We start from the raw sequence: 20362 nt of genomic DNA, 5'->3' as shown, positions 1-20362 counted from the left end.
GGTGAATTTAAAGGTCATATAAATGTTTCCTACTTATTAATCTGCTTTTGTATAGTGTGTGTGTGTGTGTGTGTGTGTGTGTGTGTGTGTGTGTGTTTTTTTTTAGAACACCGGGTGGTCAAAATGACTTGGACATCTAATTTATTTCTTAATGGCATTTGGGCATACAGTATTAGTGTTCATTCTAGCACCCTGCACTTTTCAAAACATGTGCAGTTCCTCTTCCCTGCCTGTGGTGTCGCTTTCTGCTGTGGAGCTTCTGTCTAGTCTGAATATTAATGCTGAAATAGGAACCACAGCAGAGGGTGACACCCCTGGCAGTTTTGGGCGACCAATCAGATTCTGTCTATTATCTTCTAGAAGGTTCTAAATAAATAAGTAGTAGATTGTGATTGGTTGCCCATAGCAACATCCCATCTAAAGTAGAACTCCCATCTCACCCCTAAGTATACTGGCGTGGTTGTAGTCACTATTTGTACATTGGCCTGGGTATATACTCCATGGTACCAATCTGTATTGCCGTAGGGATGTAATCCTACATCAGGCTGTTGCTGTCCTGGGTTACCAACCTAATGGTAGTTTTTACTAATTATTTATAAATTGGTAATATTCGGTTTAAAGGGATATGGAAATATACCTTACATTGTACACATTGGTGTAAACGTATGCACTTTTCACACAAAGAAAAGGACGTCGGATAAAGGGGGTTATTCTAGTCCATTCTTTCTGACAAAATCCTTCTTAGATGGACAAAACCATTTGCACTGCAGGTGGGGCAGATGTAACTTGTGCAGAGAGAATTAGATTTGGGTGGGGTTTTTCTTCAAAGTGAGATCTATATTGAAGTGTAAAATCATGCAGTCAGTATTTTCCCTGCACAGAAACAAAATAACTCACCCAAATCTAATTCTCTCTGCACATGTTACATCTGCCCCCTGCAGTGCAAATGGTTTTGTCCATCTAAGAAGGATTTTGTCAGAAAGAATGAACTAGAATAAACCCCAAAGTCACACCGGGTTCATCTCTGCTTGTGTGACTGGGTAAATGTATGAAGCAGTGATAAGGGAGGAGAAGTGATATAGTGCCTGGTACTTTAACTGTCCCTTTTTAAACCCAGCCTGTAACTTAAAGCTGCGTACCCACGGTAAGATATAGTGCACAATCTAGCACACTATCTAGCCAGTTTCGAATAGCATGCTAGATAGTGCACTATATCTTACCGTGTGTATGCACTATCCGACATACGATGCGCGCTCCCGCAGGTCGTATGGGAGGGAGCTGATTGGGTGAACATGCAACCCAATTCTGTATAGAAAGCATAAGATAGTATAGTGTAGTATAGCTGTGACGTCAGATCGTTTGCTATATCTTATGCACATCGTACCTTATTTTAAGCACAAATCTTATGCTTTTTAACCACCAGGACTTTTCTGGGGAATTGTATATGATATCTTACGGAACATAAATCGTACCGTGGGTACGCACCTTTAGTCAAGAGCTGACTGGCCGGTGATAAAGTACCAGTCACTTTATCACTTCTCCCTTATCACTGCTTCATACATCTACCCCCATTATGTGCAAAGGGATAATGCACCAGCCAATCAGCTCCAATATGTAAATTGACAGTTCAGAGCTAATTGGCTGGATCATTATCACCTAGCACATCATTTATTTATGGGAATAGATACCAAGCTTCATACATTTACCCCACAGGTCCTTGCCTGGTGTAGAAAGGGTATGAATAGATGCAACATGTTGCTTAAACAGTGTCTGACCCAGGATCTCTGTGTGAAAGTGGTATTGGCCTTCTCGTTGGGTGCAGGGTCAGTACACAGGAAAACTATCTGCACAGTACACGTTTGTTACGTAGGATAGTATACTCTGTGTAACCACTTACCTGACTGCATTTGGACATGGAATATTGGCCATAGGAATCATCCTGTGTTAGTTATCTACCTTGCTTTTTATGTCTTTTTTTCTCCAGTTCTGCTCATTGCATTGCAATGTTTTCCTTTCCATGCCTCTTACTCCAGCCAGCCAGCATATGATTGTTGGCCGGTCCAGCAGTGACTCAGATGAGAAGTATGTCACAGAGTTTCCTCCGGAGCTGTCAGAATGTTTCTGTCTAAATAAGCAGATTTTTTCTTTTCTCTTTGTAAGAGAGTGTTCTATTTCCAATGCATTGCAAGGTTTTGGGGTAATTTATTCCCTTTGTCAGATATTTATGATTTTGACATATCCTATGCGGTAACTGAATCGGTACCGGGTGCCTGATGGAGCACTTTCATTGTTGCCCACATGGTTGTGAACAGCTGCCGGCACCGGAATTTCTGTCTGCAGTCCTCTCAGATGGCGAGCAGAAATGTGCGAATAGTGACCTGTTTGGGCATCCAAAAGGCACGTTTTGCACTGCACCTTTACTTTAGTCGGGATTAGCAGTATTATAGGCCTATCCAATTATGGGCACCCATTAAACAAGTTATTTGCCCCCATCCCCTTCCTAAGGTTTCTTACAGTCAATATACTATAGTTTGGAGATTAGCATTATGCCTTACCTTGAGCTCTGTCATGTAAAGCCATTCCACATACTGTATTTACTTTGCATTTTTAATCATTTTATCTTGACTTTTTCACAACCTGCGGACAAGCGCACTTTAGAGATATTGGGTCAGATGTATCAAGCTTCAAAAGTGATAAATGAAGATTGATAAACAACCAGCTTCTACCTGTCATTTTTCAAACTGACGGTGTGTACGCACGGTGAGATATGCCGTGCTATGCGAGTTCCGATGCGATCAGATCGCATCGGGACTCGCATTGCACGGCATGCATGTAATGGCACGAATTTGACTATATAGTGCAGATCAGCACTATATAGTCAAGGAAGCCAAGACTATCTGCCTTGCGATACGTGAACGCACATCGGGATCGCAAGGGTTAAAACCCTTGCGATCTGCATGCGATGCCGACACGATGTTGACTATATCAACAACATCAAAAGGCATATCTCACCGTGTGTACACACTATGAGACTGTAACATAGCAGGTAGGAGCTGATTGGCTGGCTGTTTAGCACTCTCCATTTTATCACTTTTTAAAGCTTGATACATCTGGCCGAGTGTTTGGAACTGAGACATTGCTGGGTTCTTTCTATGTGAAATGGTGTACTCTGGTCCAAATTGCCGACTGCTGAACTCTAGTTGCTTCTAGGGTTATTCCCAGGTCAGTCCCGGTTTGCTTACCTTTCAAAGCTGCTGATTGGCTGTGTATCTGGAGGTCCGCCTCAAGGGACTATCTACAGTGGCATTCAGGGCAGATACATGTAAAAGGGGTCAACCTTGGAATAACCCAGGACATTGGTGCTGTGTGAAAGGGAGTGCAGTAGCTGTGACCCAGTCCAATCGTGTACAGTAACCCAAAAAGAAGCACAGGGTCGAAGCAGGTTTTGGTCTGAAAGTTTGTTTGCAGAGCTCACCATTCAGTACAGTTAGGGGAACTTGCTTTCTCATTCCCAGGCTTACGCTATAAAGCAGGGGTGGGGAACCTTTTTCATTAGAAGGGCCATTTACAGTATGTAACAAACCTTCAGGGGCCATATGCATATTATCCCAGGCACCGGCTGGCAGCATCACCCCATGCTACGGCTACTGCTGAGCTCCGGCCGCTGCTGCTGAAGACTGCTCTTGCAAGATCTCCTGACCTCTCGCGATAACTCCCTCTTCCTTGAAGCCCGAGCAAGATGTCGGGCGGGAGGGAGGGCCATGGACGCTGCCTACGGGGGCCGTTTACGGCCCGCGGGCGGGAGGTTCCCCACCGCTGCTATAAATGGTAGAGAATGTCTAGGTTGATACCTTGAAAAGGTTCGATATACCCAAGGTTGACATTGACAAAAAGTTGACGCAGACTTGGTTGACATGGATAAGGTCGACATGAGATTTTCATAGTTTTTGTTGTTTCTGTCGGCAAGTACACATAAATGTGTACTGTGTCCCCTCACATGGCAAGCGCACATGGTGCCTCGCTGCATTTGGCATACTATTATATTCCCTCTCTGACCACTTTCATGGTTAAGTATAAAAAAAAACATAAAAAATTCAAGTCATCCAGATCTGTAGATTGTCGACTCTTTCAAGATGTCGACCATTAGTATTCATAAATTGTCATTTATTCCAGCCCGTGTGTACACCCCTTAAGCTAATGCTAATTGCTGGGTAGCTGAAAGCAGCCGGAGAGCAGGAATTTGATTTTTTTTTTTTTTTACTTAAGTAGCAGCCCCAGTACATTGCTTCTCCTAGGGCCAAAAATGCCCTTAAGCAGGATTAATACATCTGCCCCTCAGTTTCTACTGGGACCGTGTGTGCGAACACTCCAGGCTGCTGCAGCAGGATCTGGGTATTGTATTGGGTATTTATTGTGACTTAAGCCTCAAAAACCTTTCTTTGTTGGAACTTGCTGTAATAAATTCATCCAGTTCTCTGGTGCAGATTTATTAAGCCTAGTGAAGTGATAATGTGGCCGGCACTTTATCACCGGCCAATTGGCTCCTAACTGTCAAGTTACAGGCTGGGTTTGAAAACTTACATTATGGGGCTGATATAGGCTATAGCTGGATTAGCCAAACAGCACATTTTAGGTCAGTGCCCCTTTTATTATGTTAGCAAATAGTAGATGCCATTTCTCCCAAGCACATGTAATCATGAAGAAGCATGACTTGCAGGATCTCTGTGTTTCTGCAATACTCGGAACTACTTCCCCCAGTGTGACTGGAATGCGTTAGCTCTTATATGAGAGTCCCCCAGCACAGCAGTGGTGTAATGGCTGGGATCTGGCTGCTCTGCTCCGTTTATTTACGGCAGGAAACCTTATAGTAAGTGTCCTTTCTGTGTGCTACCATATGCAATAAGTCTCTGTGTAAATGCGTAGGCAGAGGAACTTCCTTATGTATTACTATAGTGTGCAGCCACAAACACGTGGGAGAGGGGAGTGTTGGTCTGCTCTGTGGGAATGTGAGCTCTGCAGAGCCTGTAAACAGGCGATGAGTCAGAGCATTGCTATGTCACACAGTGATTGCAGGGCCTCCCTCTGTGTGGCTTCCTTCTGTGTAAGCCAGTGGATGCACTCATGCAATGTCTTTACAGGGAACGGGGCCTCCAGCTTATTTACACTTTGCGCACCGCGCCAGGGCACAATCTCCATACCAGGTGAGGACTCAGGCACTTGCAGTGCTAAATTCGGGACACGCTTGGAATTTACTTGTTTGATCTCCAAGGGAGTAAGGAAAGCTGAATTGGCAAATTCCTGCAGGCCTTACACCAGTATGTATGTATGTATGTATGTATGTATGTATTTGTGTGTTTGGGGGGGGGGGGGGCGCTTGTGTTTTTTTTGTTATTTATTTTTAACGTTATATTAGGACAACTTTAACATTTGAATTAGAAATTCAGAATCCTATGAGCCTTTCTCATATTCCCGGCAACTTCCTCCAACTGCTAACCAATCACCACGATATCTAGTCCCCTGCAGTGAATTGATAGCGGTAGTGTTTTCAGTTTGACAGCAGGGAAATCTAAACGGATTTTCCTTTTTCAGTGTATATTGGATACATAGATGCTTGCCTCTATACGTGTATTACCCAAAGTACAGGCGCTCCATAAACTGAGCTAGGGTGATATACAAGTGTAACAAGTGGCAGGAAATCGTCCTCCTATGTTTTCCATGCAGGATTCATGAGCTTTTTCTACCGTAACCACCCATTGCTGCTACTCCCCTAGAGGAGTGTGACTACAGGTGGCTGATGATTACAGCTCGTGGAATGCGAACACATACCTATGTATCAGAAAGATAACACTATAGATTTCTCCTTTTGAAACCTTTTTTTACAATATGTGGTAATAGTGAGTAGATTGTTACAGCACCTTTGTCGGAGTGATGTCACAGCAAATATCTCGAGCGATCAATGAAACGGACTATATCTCTCTGTGACAGAAGACCACGCTGTTATCTAGCTGCTAATTAAAGCCAGTCCCGTTTGGTTGTAATCACGCTTGTGGCACTTTCCCTTTCATTAGGAGATGTCAGCAACTAGCCAGCTGTGAGCGTCGCGTGTCATCCGTAATGACTTTTCTTCATCTTTTCAAGTCCAGGGTTGTGTATATATGAATTTCTGAATCCTATAGCACTTGGAATTCTGTGCCAGTCTAATCCTCTGGATTATCAGATTCAGACAGCAGCACAAAGGGAGCGAGTGTTGAATCAAGGCACTAAAGGACGTTAATAATATAAAGGATCAGCACCTTACTCAGCAAAGTTGCCACTGTATAGCGCAGGGGCTCTCAAACTCGGTCCTCAGGACCCCACACAGCTCACGTTTTCCAGGTCACCCAGCAGGTGCACTCATTTTAAAAGATCCACAGGTGGAGCTAATTATTTCACTTGTGATTCTGTGAGGAGACCTGCAAAACATGCCCTGTGTGAGGACCGAGTTTGAGATACTGTGGTATAGTGTATCAATCATGTTCTTTCTTCCACTTCTAGTTTTGTGTTATGGTATGTTTGTGACCTTCTCAGACTGTGTTCTTTTATCTTTTCAGTGTTTTGCTTCCTCACACACCCTTCTCTGGGCTAACAATGTCATAGTTTGCTCCTTCCCTTCATCCTCTTTGTTGCGCTTGCCCTCTAGTCATCCGCACACTTGGACTCTTCTCTCTCTCCTTTTTTTTTTTTTTTTCTCCTTCTTTCCCCTTCTTCTTTTGTCTCCATGGTTACAGTCTCCAAGTTGGCTGGTTTTTGATGGTTTCCATGGCAACCATCCTTGGGAAATCTGTAGCGTCTTCATTGCATTTTCTTTTCATCAATGATTTAAATGCCGGGTTTGTTATAAGCAGTGTGGCATTTGTCATATTGCGAGCAGACATTAATCCGGTTCCGGTGCTGTTTGTATGATTGTAGTGGGGTGGGGGGTGGTTCCCGACCTGTGATTCTGCAACTGTGCGCTTTCTGATTTGGCACCTGCTGCAAGCAGCTGCAGGTTTTCTGTTACCACGCTTACTGGACAGGTTTCTGGATCTCCACACCTCTGCCTGCTGTTTTCAGCTTTAGGTTGACTTCCATTTTCCTAAGCTTTTCTCATTGTGTGTTATCCAATATTAATTGTTTTAGCTCCATGGTAAGTCGATTTTAATTACTGTGGCATTGGGTCTTCTTCCTGCCAATCTAGACAATACACATTGATGCTGTATGTGTGTAAGATCATATACATATTATATATATAGATATCATCTCTTAGGTATTTATTTAAAAAAGAAACACACATAAAAAAAATTGAACTTTAACTAGACTTTTTTTTTTTTTCTTTTTTCTTTTTTTTTTTGTCCTGTTTTGTGTTTTTTAGTTGCTTTTTCTGCACCATTCTGTCCTGGTGATTGTTTACAGGTTATGACGACTAATCTCAAACCAAACAAGGCATTAAAGGTAAGGTAAAACTCATTTCTGGTGCATTTTGTTGTTGTATTACAAAGCGTGTTCTGCTAGATGTACGGATGTGCCCAGATACATTGTTGCTCTGTTGCGCAGGGGCATACACATTTACCCCTTACATACCGCACAAATATCCCAGGTGGACCCCGGGTTTTTTTTCCCAATCCACCCAGATGAGCGTGTGGCCAGTTTCCATACCCCTGGTCCAGCAACCCGGCAATCCGAACCCGGGGTAAAAGCAGGGTCTTACGGGTCGAGCAATCCCGTTCACTGCTATGGAGGAGGCAGAAGCATTGGTGCTGCCTCTTCCCCCGCCCCGCACGAAGCTCCGCCCGGCCCCCAACCTGACGTCCACGCCCGGCAATATGCCGGTTGCTGACAAAGCATGATTTATCGCAAATGCAGGGTGGTGACCTGGCATTTGCTCAGTGAAAGAGGCAATTGAGGCACTGCTATGAAGCTCCTAGCTCACATGGCTTTCCCATTCAGTGCTTGTAGGTTGCAAAGGTGTGCGTACACACACACACACACACACACACACAAACCTGAACATTGCTGCAACAGTGTATCTGAACACATCTATATTTTCATTTAGAAAAAGTTAAAGTACATACCACCTCTTATTTTTATGTTAATGTTGGCCCATATTGACCTTGAATCAATCCTATCATTTGCATAAAACATATCCTTGATATTTGTCGGAAGCCATATCCTGTTAATATTACACTTCAGTGTCAGTGAGCCTTGTCAGAAAAGCGCAGCGTTTGCACCGTTACTGGTAATGGCCCAGGCTCTGGCCCTTATTCAGATCTGATCGCAGTACAAATTTGTTCTCAAAATGGGCAAAACCATGTGCACTGCAGGTGGGGCAGATGTAACCTGTGCAGAGAGAGTTAAATTCGGGTGGGGTGTTGAAACTGAAATCTAAATTGCAGTGTAAAAGTAATGCAGCCAGTATTTACCCTGCACAGAAACAAAATAACTCGCACAAATCTAACTCTCTGCACATGTTACATCTGCCCCACCTGCAGTGCACATGGTTTTGCCCATTTTGATAACAAATTTGTATTGTACTGCGATCAGATCTGAATAAGGGCCTCTGTCTAGGCCGAAGATAGATGTAGAAAGCACCTGGATTTTCACAAATACTTTCAATAACACTATGATTTTGGGGTTGTATTTACAGTGACTTTGTTGCATGCAAGTCCAAATGCAGCCTCATCTTAGCACTCTTACCAAAGTGCATAAAAGCAAGCATACGTACCTTGGAGTAGCCGGGAGCCGTTCTGAGCCATACGCATGTCAGTCACCTCTCATCAACTGCTACATGTGCATTACTAGGTAGCAATCACACATGAAAAGGGTCCTGTGGGCCTATAGCCACAGTTGTGGCCTGATCTCTGTGATGTGTAAAGGCACGGACACACACTGGGAGACTTTGAGCTGAAAGCAGCTCACTTTATTTGAGCGTCTCTCAGTTCGAAAGCCACCTAGTGTGTACGGGGCAGAGATGAGCGACTGGGTGGGCGGCTTTCCATAGCGTCCAGAGTCGTCCATCCCTGGGATAATCGCTAAGACGGGCAAAAAACGCTCAGTGTGTATGCATTGAGTGTTTTTCAGCCCAGCATTTATTTTTATTTTTCTTCCCCATCATCAGTCAGCATACACACTGGGCAAAATCGATCAGTGTATATGGACCTTTAGCATTGGGCCACATCATCTGTACCAATCATGGGGTTTGGGGTGTGTGTGTGTGTGTGCGCGTGTGCGTGCTGTCGCGAATGATAACCGCTGCTCTCATACTTGGATGCTTGGGTTAGGGAGATCACATAGGCTTGCATGGCGCACTTTCTATTCTCAACTCCACGCCGACGTGGATAATGGGGGTATGAAAAGGTCGTAGGACGCGCACCGCCGCCTGCTCGCCACGCTTCGGGTTCGCGTTGATGGTGGTGGTACAGCCTCAAAAATGCCATTTGGGGGCCATTGAACATGTTTCATACTAATTTCAATGCATTTGGATGCTTTTCAGTGAAAAATCGTATGCGATCAAATCGCATGCGATCAAATCGCATGCGATGCGATTTTGACAAAAACTGCAAAAATCTGTAAAAATCGCATGCCACTATATATGGCATGCGATGGGAGCCGTGATAATCCACAAGTACCGTCGTTTGCACTTTAAGTGTCAATGATCCTAAACCCCTTGCTCCCCAAGAATAGTACTTAGATACAGATGCCTCCCTTCTACTCCTTATTTTGTTTGTTAAACATGCCCCCGGGAGCTCCACCGGCCTCACTGTTATTACAGGGCACAGGATTTTGCTTGATTTTTATTTTTTTTAAAAAGAGAAAAAACTTTTCTAGGGGGTTGTGGATGGAAAAGTCGTCATTGACGAAGTCAACATGGAAAAGGTCAACGCCAAAAGGGCAACATGCAGTTTTCTCTTTTTACTGTGTCAATGTAGACACCTGTTGACATAAACCCCCAATTTGTGTAGCACGTACCCTTTCATGAGTCACTTCACTCGCCATGCTTCGGCAATGGGGGCTTGCTGCGCTCGGCACACTTGACCATTCCCAGTCCTAGTCCACGTGGCTTGTCAAGCATAAAAGTCTTAAAAAAATTGGGAAGAAGTTGTCAGCCATTATCATACTGACCTAGACACTGTACATCTATCATCCTAATACCCTTTCTAGGATTTTGTTCGCATAAATTTTCATACATCATATACACCTATTGTGCAAGCTGTTATTTATTTAAATATGTCTCAGGATTGAACCAAAGGACTGGCTCACACGCACAGTGTGAAATGTGTGAAAACTAACGTGCACCTTAGCAGGTGTGCACCTTTATTTATATATTTAACATATATAGTGCTGGTACAGTGCAGCAATGCATGAGGAATAGTCACTGCTTAATCCTGTTCTATTATGAGAGATCAATTGTGTGAGTAGAATTGTTGGCTTAGTTGGTATAGTTCCTTATGTATGAATTAACGTATGAAAAGCACAAAATGAATAGGTGTGAAAGTTCCCTAAATCGTTAAAATGTCTTCTCCTTTTCTTTTCTTTGTTTTTTTCTTTTCCTGCACAAGCAGTTTTGGTTGAAGGTTTTATAATATGAGCATTTTATCTTTTGTTTTTTTGGCATGTTAATATTTTTTCTTTGTATATATTATTGGGGAAAGTATAATTACCTCTCTGGGCCTGATCTCTTCACAAAGTTTTATTTTGCATTGTATTACAGTAATCTTTAACAATTATTGTGGTAACTCTTTTACTTTTGCTTTCATGTTTGTTTGTTTGTTTGTTTTATGTATTTTCTTGTCTGTTTTGTAAAGGTATTATACTAAAACCATTAGAATGATCTTTGGTTGCAGCACTTTAAAATATGTCCATGTTAGGAGAATGATAAATAGGTTTCCCTGACAATTTTAGTAATCTGTGGCTTACCCTGTACAGGTAAAGAAGGAGGTGGGAGAGAACGCCCCAGTGTTAAGTGACGATGAACTCGTGTCCATGTCTGTGCGGGAGCTAAACCAGCACCTCCGAGGTCTCTCAAAAGAGGATATCATCCGCTTAAAGCAGCGTAGACGTACACTCAAGAACCGTGGCTACGCTGCCAGCTGCCGAGTAAAACGTGTTACCCAGAAGGAAGAGCTGGAGAGGCAGCGAGTGGAGTTGCAACACGAAGTAGATAAGCTTGCACGGGAGAACTCCAGCATGAAGCTCGAGTTAGATGCTCTACGTTCCAAATACGAAGCCCTCCAGACCTTTGCCCGCACGGTCGCCAGGGGCCCCATCACCCCGACCAAGGTTGCCACCACCAGTGTCATCACTATTGTGAAGTCTGCTGACATATCTGCATCCATACCATTCTCTGCAGCATCCTAGTATCCAAGAAAGGCGAGAACTAGCAGCCTTTTCTAATAGGGACATTGTGAGATTCATTGTTTCTTGGTTCCTTTTTTGCCTATACAAATGTTAGGCATTGCCTTTTATTCCATTGCCCGACCCCAACATGATGCATAGAAGCAACAACACACAAGATCTGAGCGCTTATGGCCTTGCATTTGTACCAGGGAATTTGACTCATTACTTTTGGATGAGGTTAATTGTTTTAATGTAACTATTAATCTAGCCTCATGCTAAATTCACGGATATCCTCGGACCCTTCATAAACAGAAGTTTAAGAAAGTTACGGAGCTTAAACACAAATTTTTAATTTATTTATTTATATTTTTAAAGTGCAAAAAAAACCCTATTAACCTGTAAAATTTACAGGGGGAAAAATAAAAATGTATTGATTTACATGTGGGCACGTGGTCCTGTCAGTAGGGGGAGTACACACTGCCCCTTAGATGTTTTGTTGAGCTATGATTTACCTGAGCAAAAAAAAAAATTGGATTTTTTTTTTTTAATTTTAAGCGTTCCAAAATGGATTTTCTATTGAAACTCAGGCTTTCTTTAAGAAATGACGTTCATTATGCTGTTATAACTGGTTTGCAATTATACCATTCTTATTATCTGAACGGATGTCCCGAACGCTGAACTTAAATTCCTGTTTATGTACAGGTAAATTCTAGTGCATTTGTACTGATTGGTTTGCTCTGCTTTATAAACAACCACGTCAAATCTATATAGACCGCAATATAATTTCTCTGCTCAGTGAAAAACAAAAGGTCTCAAATTGTGCGTCTTAAATTGTAAATACTTGAAGTTACCATGCGACTTTCAATTATTTCCTTTTTTCCACTTGAACATTCATCAATTTTAGGGTTTATACACCGAATATTAAAGTGATTAAACTTTATACCTGGAAATGAGGTATCCTAACGCCAGATTGTAGGATAACAGCTAAATGCAAAGGCAGATTTTATTTGATGGTTTCAGTAAGTGTCTCTTTATGGTGAGCAGATTTTGTGACTTTGGAAAGATGTGTATTGTGCTGTAGGTGACTTTGTAGTTGGTTTTATATGTTTTTTTTAAGCGTTAGTGTTGGTTAGAACTGAATACCCAGTGCTGAATGCAATGAAGAAAGTCATTGGTAACGTGTTTTCATAGACTGAGTAAAGTAGACTTCTTGAAGGTTATTCATTGGCACTTAGTGTTGGTAGAACTGTTTCTTTTTTAATTTTTTTTTTAAGACTATGGCCGGTATTCAATGTTGGGCGCTATTTACATCAGGAAAAATAGCCACCACCTATTCAATGCTGTCATTTCCAACAGCGTTGAAGGTGGGGTTCGACAAAACTGAACCGACTTTAAAATAAGTTAGCTCTGTTTTGTCTGAAACGGCCGTGGATTGACTAGTTTCTCGACAATCTGCGGCCTTTCTCGTCGACACGCTCACTTTTCGCAACTCTACAGGCGGAAAAGTGAATTTCACCTGTCTAGTTGCAGCCAAGCCGACCGGAAACGGCCCGGGTTTCCAATGTCGGGACATTCCGACAGTCCGGAATCCCACATTGAATACCCCCCTTTGGCATGAACCCTGGGTTCCTCCAATGGCAGGCATGATATTGGAAAAGTATGTTGTAAAGGTTAGCTCTCTCACTGGGAAGTTTGGTTCCATAAAGTATAGCTTTCAAGGGAAAAATAAAAAAATGTTAAAGGTTTCAGATTAGAGAAATGTAAATTCTCTTAACAAAGGATGCAACTAGTATAAAGGTGACTTCTACAAAAGAATGCCTGAAGTTTAAACATTAATAATCCAGAGCGTATATAAATTGAGATCAGTGGCTTTTGTTTACAATCAGTTTGTGCGGAGGTGTCTATCATGAGGCATACTGAGGCACAAGGCAGGATCATTTAGGGCACTGGTTTAGTTGCTGCACATTTTGTGTTTTCTGTCCTAATGGTGATAGGTTGCATGCAGTGCACTGATGGGTCGGTTTTTGGAAGGGGCGAGAGGAATGCCTTCTTGCCTGCCACCTTAGAATGGTATGAAGAATTCCTGAGCATGTGTCTGTTATGTTGGACAGGTGGGAGAAAGTGAATGAAGGAGGAAGCAGAGGGATTAATAAGGCAGGCGATTTAAGAATGTGCTATAAATCTTGTAAAGTTAGTAGGACTTATGTTTGTACGCTGTATTCTGCCATTAGAAGATATTCAGAACTTCCAGGGTTGTCCTTTCTCATCGTTTTGCTGTTTAATAGCCTTAATCTTTTTTTGCATGCCTCTTGTAAGAAAGGGATAGCCTATCATTTGAAAATATAATTTATATAATCCTGTTTAGAAGTATATGTGGAGATTCAGTTCTCAACAATGACCCGCTGTGCACATCACCGTATATTACGGCAGTCAAACTTTCCTCAGTGTGAGGGAGAATAAGCGAGGTTTCTCACCCAATTGTTACAAAAGCATTTTGTGGTCATCCTATAGAATTGAATCACCACCGTATGGTTGATTAGCGATTTTTTTTTTTTTTTTTTTTTTTTCTCATTTTGCCAGGAGTCTCAATTCGGTTTTACTTTTTTTTTTTTTTTTTCATCATCTAAATGGTTTGTATCTTTTCTTATGTTGCAAAAAGGTATCTAATCGCATCCTTATTGAATTGATTAGGCAATTGCTACTGGCTATGCAAAGATGAAAAAGCTATATTAAATATATGAATAAGCCAGTGGCTTAGTTTTAAAAGATTACACAAGTGTCCCCTTTTCAAATCCAAACTTGTTTGACTGTTATTATAATGGCAGTGGTTCTTCAACTCTGTTCTCGGGACCCCACACAAGTTATGTTTTCAGGTCACCCGGCAGGAGCGACTGCTACATTTACGAAATCATGGAAATCATGAACTGTGTGGGGTCCTGTGTTCTAAACTATTGTATTTAAGGGTCTTCTGCTCTTAATCCATAAGATGTTGTCTTTAGCATCTCTACGTGTCTACAACCTCTTCTATGCGTAACATTCTACTCTGCTTCCTGGAAACATACAGTACAAGTGTTTGTGTTCTCTTCTCCACAGTACACCTCATTCATCATATTCCAATTTTTGTTTTTAGCTCTGTGGGGGCAGGGTTTGTTTGTGAAGGCGTCTTGAGTTCTATCCCATTAAATGTAGTCCGTCAAATTCCCTGGATAATATGACAAGGCTTCATAGTTCCAGAAACATAATGTGGGGCTTTAAAAGACATGAAACATGCTTGTTAGTGGGTAAAATCCTGTCATCTGTCCTACGCTTTCAGTATCTTGTGTCACGGAGCCATGCCAGTCCACCCTAGCATTTAGGGTTAGTGGCCACAGAAGGTCTTCAAACCATTTTTATGAAATACATATATATATATATTCTATAGTATATTACACAAATTGTGTTTTGTTTTATTTTTTTTTGTTTCAAATACTATTTATTTGACGTGTGCCAAATGATTTTGGCTACGAAATTTCTAGCCCGGAACAGTGACTCCTTTCCTCCTTGCCTACAGGGGTGGGTTCAGGTGGAAAGTGAAACTAAATAAAAGGGAGAACAGGGACCTTGACGTCATTATGCTGTCGATACCATGGTAATGGTAGGTAATCCATATTGGATATCCATAAGGAACATAATGGGAATATTTAAAGAGATTTAAAAAGTTTTATCGTACAGATGTATTTTTTTTTTTTTTTTACGGGGAGAAAATCTAATTGTTTCTTTTGAAGTTTAATTATGCAGTTCTTTATTGGACGACAATGCAAATATGGGTTACTGTGAAGATATTTTTCAGGGTAAGAGGATACAAAGTTCTCCCCCTTGATCTCTATAAGCCAGCCGGAATTGACGTCAAAATCCTAAATTGTTTGGAAAAAGTGTATCCTAACCTCTTGCATACTGCAACAGCCTGCCATTGAAGACTGAACCTGGGCCGTTGCAGTGTTCAATGGGTTAATGTTCCTCTATTCATTCTTGCTGTACAAGTGATTCGTTGAATAGTTTAATGTTTGTTATGCTATGCTATGTTAAAGACTTAATGATTTTTGTATTGTTTTGTGATATTGAATTCTTCCATGTCCCCACCACACTTTTCATCATTGTATTGTCCAAGTAATTTGCTCGGGCTTATCTGTTGAATGCCATAAAGTCCTTGTTTACCCCATTTTCCATAGTATTATCCCCTTGTACATATAACCGTTCCATCTTAACGGTTTATAAAAACATGCCTCTTTATTCTTTATACATTTCATAAATTATTGCCAGTTACAACATTGGGGTTTCTCTCAAAATGTTAACGTGGTCTAGTGGTAGAGCGTTAATGATGGTAGCAGCGGTGTTAAAATTCAGTGTGGTGCAAATACTTGGGCTACCTAGAATGTCATTTCCCCTCGTTCTTCATTATTTACGCAGACCCACCGCTAGTAGAGGAAAGCTTACCGCTAGAAGAGCAAAACAAATCAGTCTAGTTGACTGCTAATGTGAATACCAACAATCTAAAAATAAAAAAAGGACTAAAAACCTAAAGAAAAATGGTATTTATTGAATTATGGGGGTGATTCATGTTGACTCGGAAGGGGCCAAATTCGGACCCATTCCGATGGCGGGTCTGCTTCCTGTGTAAATGCCTTTGACGAGTATCAAACTCGCTGAGGTGTTTGCACGTGCAGGGGAAGGGAGTGGCGGGACAGGGGGGCTGCTAAAGGGGAATGCCAAGTGTTTTATGGGCATCTCCATGAAAACACTGGGCTTTCCCCGAGTGGCTGAACGACCGCTGCTTAGCGAGTTGTCCTGAATTGCCCCCTATATGTGCCCTCCTGTAACGGTTTTCGTTGCTTCATCTTTCTGCCTTCCTTCCTTTTTTTCATCCTTATCATTGTATTTATATATTTTTATTGTGCTGAAGACATCATTTTGATATTTGAATTTTAAACCGCTCTATCCAGGCACATCTGTGCCCATGACTCATGAACTACTTCACAATCTAAAACCATGCTTGAAATGTGCAGAAAAGATTAAGCATCATAGAAGGTGCAAGAGGGGTATACATGCTAATAGTCCTCTAAAGGTGGAGACCCACTTTAAAGAACCAATTGCACATGCAGTATTAACCCACGTCCAAGGTTGCCTTATCATACATGTACTACTTAATTATGAGCTATTGGGAATGGATATCTAAATAGACGTTGACTGTTAAGGTGGCTTTGAGAGAAGCAGATGCCCATTGTCCCAGTTCCATGAATCCTTGATAAATAATTGTATAAACCTAGTCTTGTCATCCCGTTGTACTTTCCTATTCCCACGTCTAATCTACAGCACTTTCTTGTTGTCTGTACACATTGCTAATGAGTACATGGAAGTCTGTGGCCCAATGCAATGTTCATCCTCTGATCCGGGTTGTGAATGATCAGTTGAATTTGTCTATGCTTGTTTTTATGTCGTTCTGTAACATTGTCTTGGGGTAAAATGCTGCATTTTCTTCCTAACTGATGATAATTTAGGGGTTCCAGGTATTTATTATATATGTATCTACAATGATGCCTTCAGATGTTGTCACGTGAGAATATCTCCATGTCCAATCATATCACGAGGCTCGTAGGGGTCGACAAATTGTATACTTTCCACAAATGATGATCTTCAAACATCAAAATCATACTGTGGTGTTTCCTTCTAGTCCGTTTCTTTTATTTTTATTTTAAAGTTGTGTATTTAAAGTAAAATGATTGCCAAAAGAAAGTTACATTTCCATTTAGGAAAAGCCACAGAACATCCAGTAATGTCTAAAATATGGAGTCTGCTAATATCATTTTGGATCTAGTAAATGTTACATTCGCCTTAAAGTACATATTTAATCAAACGTACCCAAATGCTGTATTAGTGTAGTAGTTGTTGGTACAATTTTGGTAAATGCTAAGATGCTGCTGTTGAGTGTTTTAAAAAAAAAAATCAATTATTGTAATTTAAGTTTTATTTTATTTTTTTATTTATTTTTTGTTTTTAGGGTAGTGGGTTATAATTTGGAGACCTATTCATATGGCTGTCTCTCTTATTAGACAGCCACTCCTTTTGGTATTTTGTCCATCTGGTGCTGGGTGTTTGTGGTAAATAAAAATCCTCACGACGTATAATGAGAATTAGGTTGTTCAGAACCTAACTCAATAATCACCCTTCACCGTGGCTTTTCTTTCTGTTCTTAACCCCTTAAACAATTTTCAAAATGTTGGTATTTCAAGTGAAAAAGTGATTGTACGGTGGAAGAGCATCTACAATGTTATATTGCACATGTCTGTAAGAGTGAATGCACCTCATAATTGCTACCCCCTCACCCTTTTTATATTTGATAATATATAAAATGTTCTCAAGCGGTGAAATTGTGCAAAACCCTTGGATGTGAACATGATTTAACAGTTTGTCATACCAATATCTTTTATTTTGTTTTTAATGCTCTTTACAAATGTGATTTTATTTCCTCCTGTCTATATTTTGTATCTTGGGTAAAAACCCACCACAAGGAAGTTCATATTGCTTTTCTGTCAATAAGAATAGAGATCATTTGTAGAGTTCATTGCCTCCTGATTTCTCTGTGGATTTTCAGTAGGCTAATTTCAATATTTATTTTTTTCCTGTGCTGCTTTTTTTTTATACATATATAAATATAAAAAAAATAAATTATTGGGATATATCCAAGTTAATCGTGGATTTATGTTTGTATGTCAAGACCGTAATCCTGTGTAATGTATGTGTGCACCAATTTCTCCTTATCTGACAGCCACAAAGTAATTTATTGCTGTATATAATACTGCTGTGACTGGTTTTGTACCTTTCCAATAAACAGTTCTCATTGAAGTCTCTGTGAATTAACTGGATTACATTTAACCATAATTCCTTCCAATAGCAGTCGATACCGAATTGTACGCTAAAAGGTCATTTATACTCGGTATGGTTGATGCATAATCTGCAAAGATGGAAAAACAAAGTTGTATAGAATGATCATTATTAACTCACTTTTTTTTCTTTAGGAGGGTACGTACTATCCAATTTCTGTTACCGATATGCACGGTATAGTTTATGATATCATCGTGCATATCATTCAGTGTGCATCCACTATAGTGTTAAAGATGTGCGCTACCGAGAAACATCTATTGTCTGAACATGCAGTCAAATCTGACGATATCGTAATTGACTGCATGTTCGGCAATTGACCCAGTGACGTCCCTGAATTATATCATCCAGTGTATGGCCCGTGGATCGTTTGTTTCGCGGCACGATCTGTGTACTCCGTTATACAGTTATTTTGTGGGGGTGGATGGGAGGGGTGCCGGATGACTGACAGACATTCGGGATTCCAACGGTCAGTGCTCAGACATCTGAATTCCGGCTGTTTAAATGCCCGGCAGTCGGGATCCCGACTGATGGGTTGTTCTCCCTTGTGGGGGTCCATAACCCACATAGAGGGAGAATAGAACCTGCGGTGAGCAAAGCGAACCCGCAAGGGGCTTCTTTGCGCTTTACCCCCTGTCAGAGCACCGGCAGTCGGGATCCCAATTAACGGACCGCCATACCACATCCAGATGGGAGGTGGTAATTGTTAACCTGTAATGGGAGTGCTTACAACAACATAGATAGTAGGAGATGAGTGGCCTATATACAACAAATATGTTAGTGATGACAGAGCTGCATGTTTCAGTTATCGACATGAAATGAGCAGGCCAGACTGAGTTAAGCTGAGTACACATCATATATATTGGCTCAAACTGCCAATATATCGAGAGCCTATTGGCAGGTGTGTACCACAGTGTCTGTGAACATTGTTGTTCAGACATACCGCGTCAGGTAATGGGTTATATATAGTCAGATGTATTTCCAGCATTGGGTGGAGTGAGGTGGGTTTTATAACTGGGCAGGCAATACAAATGAAATGCTTGCCAAGCTGGGTATCCTGACTGACATGTTGAGCGGCCAAACAATAGGAGTGCCTAAAGAGCAAGTTGACCATACAGGCCAAAATAATAAGATAGGAGCCAACTATTTTTTATTGTTGTTATTTATAGAAACCATTACACAATGCTGATCATAATTTTGAGAAAAGTAGCACATTATGTTTGTTCTTCTTTTTTCCCCTCTGGTAAATAGTCTCATAAAAGAGTTTTACCTCAGTGTTTGGTTTTGTTTTTATTTTTTAACCACTGGCCTTCCAGTTGCCTGGAAACTCCCCTTCACAGTTTCGCCAGCGGCCACTACATACAGTATTAATTGCATAGGGCCAGTTGAACCAAACTTCAAAAAGTGATAAAATGGAGAGTGATAAAAAAAAAACCCAGCTCCTGCCTGTCATGTCACAGGCTGGGTTTCAAAAATGACAGGTAGGAGCTGATTGGCTGGCTGTTTATCGCTCTCCATTTTATCACTTTTGAAGCTGCTGCAAATTTTCCTGCCAGGTGTGGGTATGAGGGGATATATATGGATGACCCGCGGTCGAGACGCCAGAATACAGACACTGGAAACCCAACAGGTCAGGTAACTATACATCTCCTCCCCTGTCACCCCTTAACCCTAACCCTCTCTTCTAGAAGCCCTTCACACTACTGACTAAACCTAACCACCACTGCTTAAACTCCCTAGCCTGCCTTCCCCTCCCTGCAGCCTAACCATCCCCCTCTAGTGCTTAAACCTATCATCACCTCAAGCCTTACCCAGCCTGTATACTTACAGATTAGAATGCAGGTTGTGTGTATATATATATATATATATATATATATATATATATATATATATGTATGTATGTGTGCTATATATGTATGTGTGCTGGAAGTCACCTTACACAGTGATGTATGCACCCGATGCTGTGCTCCCCCAAGCTGCTAGCACACAGGCCGGCCCCCGGAGTCTGAGGCTGGAAGATAAAGCAGACATCTGGGGTCGGGCGGTCTGTGTGTACCAGCAGCCACCCCCCAGCCAGGACCAGGAGAAGGGTGCT

General features: G+C 41.4%; 1 protein-coding gene across 5 annotated transcripts in view; it reads left to right on the top strand.

Moving 5' to 3' along the window:
* The window catches only part of MAFK (MAF bZIP transcription factor K), a 29263-nt gene extending 11032 nt beyond the window's left edge, over positions 1-18231 (top strand). Inside the window, exons 1-3 of one of the 5 annotated variants that reach the window (XM_083153071.1) lie at positions 5035-5315; positions 7391-7470; positions 10942-18231. In XM_083153071.1, coding sequence (XP_083009197.1) covers positions 5036-5315; positions 7391-7470; positions 10942-11373 — 792 coding nt within the window. In that variant the 5' untranslated portion in view covers position 5035 and the 3' untranslated portion in view covers positions 11374-18231. Of the gene's footprint in view, positions 1-5034; positions 5320-5698; positions 7166-7390; positions 7471-10941 lie in introns of those variants that run through there. The other 4 variants (XM_083153072.1, XM_083153073.1, XM_083153074.1 and 1 more) reach the window with 4 other exon arrangements.
* Positions 18232-20362: the final 2131 nt, after the last annotated feature.

Source organism: Crinia signifera, chromosome 7, assembly GCF_055691185.1.
Source record: "Crinia signifera chromosome 7, ASM5569118v1, whole genome shotgun sequence".
In the NCBI taxonomy this organism is placed as follows: domain Eukaryota; kingdom Metazoa; phylum Chordata; class Amphibia; order Anura; family Myobatrachidae; genus Crinia; species Crinia signifera.
The sequence above is the reverse complement of the archived record's forward strand: the minus strand, read 5'-3'. Positions and strand labels throughout refer to the sequence as shown.